Source organism: Miscanthus floridulus, chromosome 5 (genome assembly GCF_019320115.1).
Source record: "Miscanthus floridulus cultivar M001 chromosome 5, ASM1932011v1, whole genome shotgun sequence".
Classification (NCBI taxonomy): domain Eukaryota; kingdom Viridiplantae; phylum Streptophyta; class Magnoliopsida; order Poales; family Poaceae; genus Miscanthus; species Miscanthus floridulus.
The window spans coordinates 9,679,984-9,683,605 of NC_089584.1; the positions used below are offsets into that span (position 1 = coordinate 9,679,984).

Sequence of the window (3,622 nt, forward strand, 5' to 3'; positions counted from 1 at the left end):
TTGATTCCTTGCACACACATTTTGTTTGATCTAGTTAGGAGAAAAGAATTAAGAAAACATTGTGTGCCACTTTCAAAATCTATTTTGTAATTTTCATAAGTGACTGTTGCTTTGTGTTGGTTGAATGAAATCTAGTCACTTGTGAAAATGTTAGTGTCCATCATATTTTTGCCCCACATGGTGTAGTGAGTTCAAGTTTGAGGTTTTTTCTATTTCCCTGTGTTGGAAGTCCCGACATAGGTTGGAAGTCCCGGCTCGCGTCGGAACTCCTGACTGCCGGAAGTCCTGACGTGCACCAGGAGTTTCGACGTAGATCTGATTTTTTTACCGTGCCGCGTCGGTTGCTCGGCTCATTTATAACCGGCTTGATTTTTTTTTACTTTGGTTATTTCCTTCCTCCGCCCCTCCCGTCGCCCCCATCGCCTCTCCTCGCGCCGCCATCGCTCCTCCTCGCCGCCCTCACTCCTCACGCCGCTGGGTTGCTCCCTACCCGCCGGTCTCCATTCCTCCACGTTGCGTCTCCGGAGGCCTTGCCGGTAGTCCCGACCTCCCCACCCCCATTCCATCACCCGTGCCCTAGTATTTCTTCAGCTCGGTTGTGGCTATTCCATTGGTGTGGTGGAGATTCCATTGGTGGAGGTGATTGTGCTCGTGGATTTGTTCGTCGATAGCGAATTTGTTTCTCTTCATCTCCTCTTTCCTCGATTCAAGGTGCTACCGTGGCGCCCTAACCCTAATCCAATGTACCTTGTGTTTTGACTCCATTCTTTCTCTCTCTCTACTCCTCTATCTTCCTTGTTTGAAAGAGTGTCCGTGATTTGAAGCCCCATGAATGGGATGGTCACCTTGTGCGCTGGAAGTCCCGGTGACCGTCGAAGGTTCTGACCGTCGGAACTCCTGATGTCAGGCCAGAAACTCCCAGCTATCGGAAATCCCGACTATGGCCGGAACTCCCAACCTAGGGTGACTACTCCATTCCTATTTCTTCACTTCTCGATGTTCGTTCGCATCTCCTTGTATTTTTTAAGTTCCACTTCATGTTCTTCGTAGTCATGGATGGTGGTAGTCCTTCGCGTCATCAAGAGAAGCGTTCCAAGAAGAACTAAGATTGTGTCACTGTTCCCAAGCCATCTGGCTGCACCAAGGTGGCATGCAAGCATGGTGGTGCTAGTGGTTCCCGTGCTGCCCGTCACCATGATGATCACGGGTCGTCGGCTGCTGCTCCTCCTCTAGCTCCTGCCCCTATTGGGGATGTGCCGATGGTTGATGAAGAAGAGGAAGCGCTTGGCCATGCCGGACGCACCATTGCTGCTCCATTGACTCGCACCCTGACTCATGGTCCGGGGTTTGTCTCTCAGCTTGTTCCGTTCATGGGTGTGTCGCCGATCATGCGGGAGCCCGCCTTGGCTCCCAATCCTGCTGGTGGCTAGACTCCTCTTCCAGTGGACTATCATCATCAAGTTAAGGACATCAAGTTCAATAGGAACAGGAACCTTTATGCTGAGGACAAGAAGGACCTACGACTTGAGTATCGTTTCTGGCATCCCTTCCATTTTGACTTTTATGATTCCATTCTTTATTGGAAGTTCTTGAAGAAGAGGGAGCCACCGGTCCTGTAGATGAAGTGCATTGATGCACTCTCTTAGCAAGTATAAGGAACCCAAGTTGGAGCAGATGGTTTGGGATATTCACACAATGGGGCTATCCTACCTGTTAGAGTTTAGGAAGCATCGAAACAATGAGCTAATCTATCAGTTTTATGCTTCTTATCATCATGAGAGGGACCCTACCGGTGCTATTGACATTATTCATTGGACCACTGAAGGCAAGCATTGTAAAGTGGACTTCATCACTTTCTCTCGCCTTCTCGGTTTGAGTCACAGCGACCGCATTGCTACTGAGTTGACTGAGTATGAGGATCTCGCTTTGGAGGAGTACCAACATATGTATCTTGATGGTCACACAGCTGATGGACAGACAATATTTCTGAAGCCATACTATTATGTTGTGAACAACATCTTGCGACAGATCTTATATCCGAAGGTCGGTGACTCCACCTACCTTCATGATGATTCATAGAAGGTGCTTTAGTGTTTCGGCGATGTGTTTCAGAAGTTTTCCATCAGCCGCTATATTTGGAACAAGATACATGATGCTACTAAGGATCTGGTAAAGCATCTTCCCTATGCACCATACATTATGCATGTCATTGAGCAAGTATCCGACATCCGTTTTCCCTATGACACTCAGCAAAAGCTCCTCAAGATATCCAACAAGACCTCTGTCATTACTGCTAGAGAGTTGAGGGAGAAAGCTGATGTAGCCAAAGCTAGAGGGAAAGGTGCTTCGGGTGCTCGCTCTCGCCGTGGTGCTTCCACACCTACTGCTGCTACTGCTCGCTCTTCTAGTGCCAAGCCCCTCTCTTCGTCCTCCTCTGGAAAGAAGCCCAACAAGTTCAAGTTCCTAATGACATACATGTTTGGACAGTGTTGTGCTAGTGCTCAACGTGAGCATGATATGCAAGAGAGGCTATATCGGTTGGAACAACAAGCAGGCATTGTATCTTCTCCTCCTCCGCCGTTTGTGCCTCCCCGTGATCCGTTGGCTTTGTATGATGAGGCTTGTGTGGCGTATGTTTGGACAGTGTTGTGCTAGTGCTCAATGTGAGCATGATATGCCAGAGAGGCTATATCGGTTGGAATAGCAAGCAGGCATTGTATCTTCTCCTCCACCACTGTTTGTGCCTCCTCGTGATCTGTTGGCTTTGTATGATGAGGCTTGTGCAGTGTACAAAGATGATGCGACTTCTCACTCGCATGGTAAAGGGAAGGCGACTGAAGAAGATGAGGAATACATCGAGGATGATGATGATGATGAAGATGACGATGGTGGTGACGATGGTGACCAAGATGAGGATGATGATTACGAGGATGAGTAGTTGGATATTCACGCGGCCTACCCTTTTGGCACTTGTTGACAAAGGGGGAGTGTTAGGCTTTGATTTCTCTTTGTAATAAGTTAGTTGGTCTTTATGTTTTGGAACTTTAAAACTTTTAACATGTACGAACTATGTCGTGTGGTGGCAAGCTTGTGATGGATAACTATTTATATGTGTTTGTGATGAATGATTGTAGGACAAGTTATGATTATCTATTTATCTTATTAGCTTACACTTGTTTCTACTTATGATGGTGAATGTATTTTTGAATGGCCATGTGCTGCTCCAAATTTTTTTCAATCTTGGCCATCATGTTCTCTTTTACTTATTGTGTCAAATAACATGTCATATTGTATTTCTTTTCACACATATCTATTTGTTCACACACTTGTCGCACCCCACGGATTGCAAAATTTAGGGGGAGCTTTTGTCTTGATGTATGCAAATCAAGTATAGAGGATACTAATTGAAATTCAAATTCATGCATACATCAAGGGGGAGTTTTTCATAAATTTTGGGTTTCAAAAGTTTTAAAATCTTTCATTCCTATAAAAGCCTAAGTTGGTTGTCATCAATTACCAAAAAGAGAGAGATTGAAAGTGCATTTGCCCCCTATGTAGGTTTTGGTGTATTGATGACATTGAAATTAGGGACTAATGTGATCTTAATGAGATATGTCGTAGC

At 45.8% G+C, this 3,622-nt stretch overlaps 1 protein-coding gene across 1 annotated transcript; it reads left to right on the top strand.

The window, feature by feature from the left end:
* The first annotated feature begins 1,695 nt into the window (after positions 1-1,695).
* LOC136454219 (uncharacterized) lies at positions 1,696-2,938 on the top strand. Its single transcript, XM_066454724.1, has 4 exons — positions 1,696-2,043; positions 2,113-2,169; positions 2,251-2,341; positions 2,787-2,938. The coding sequence occupies exons 1-4, from the start codon at positions 1,696-1,698 to the stop codon at positions 2,936-2,938; spliced, it is 648 nt and encodes a 215-aa protein (XP_066310821.1).
* The last annotated feature ends 684 nt before the right edge of the window (positions 2,939-3,622 follow it).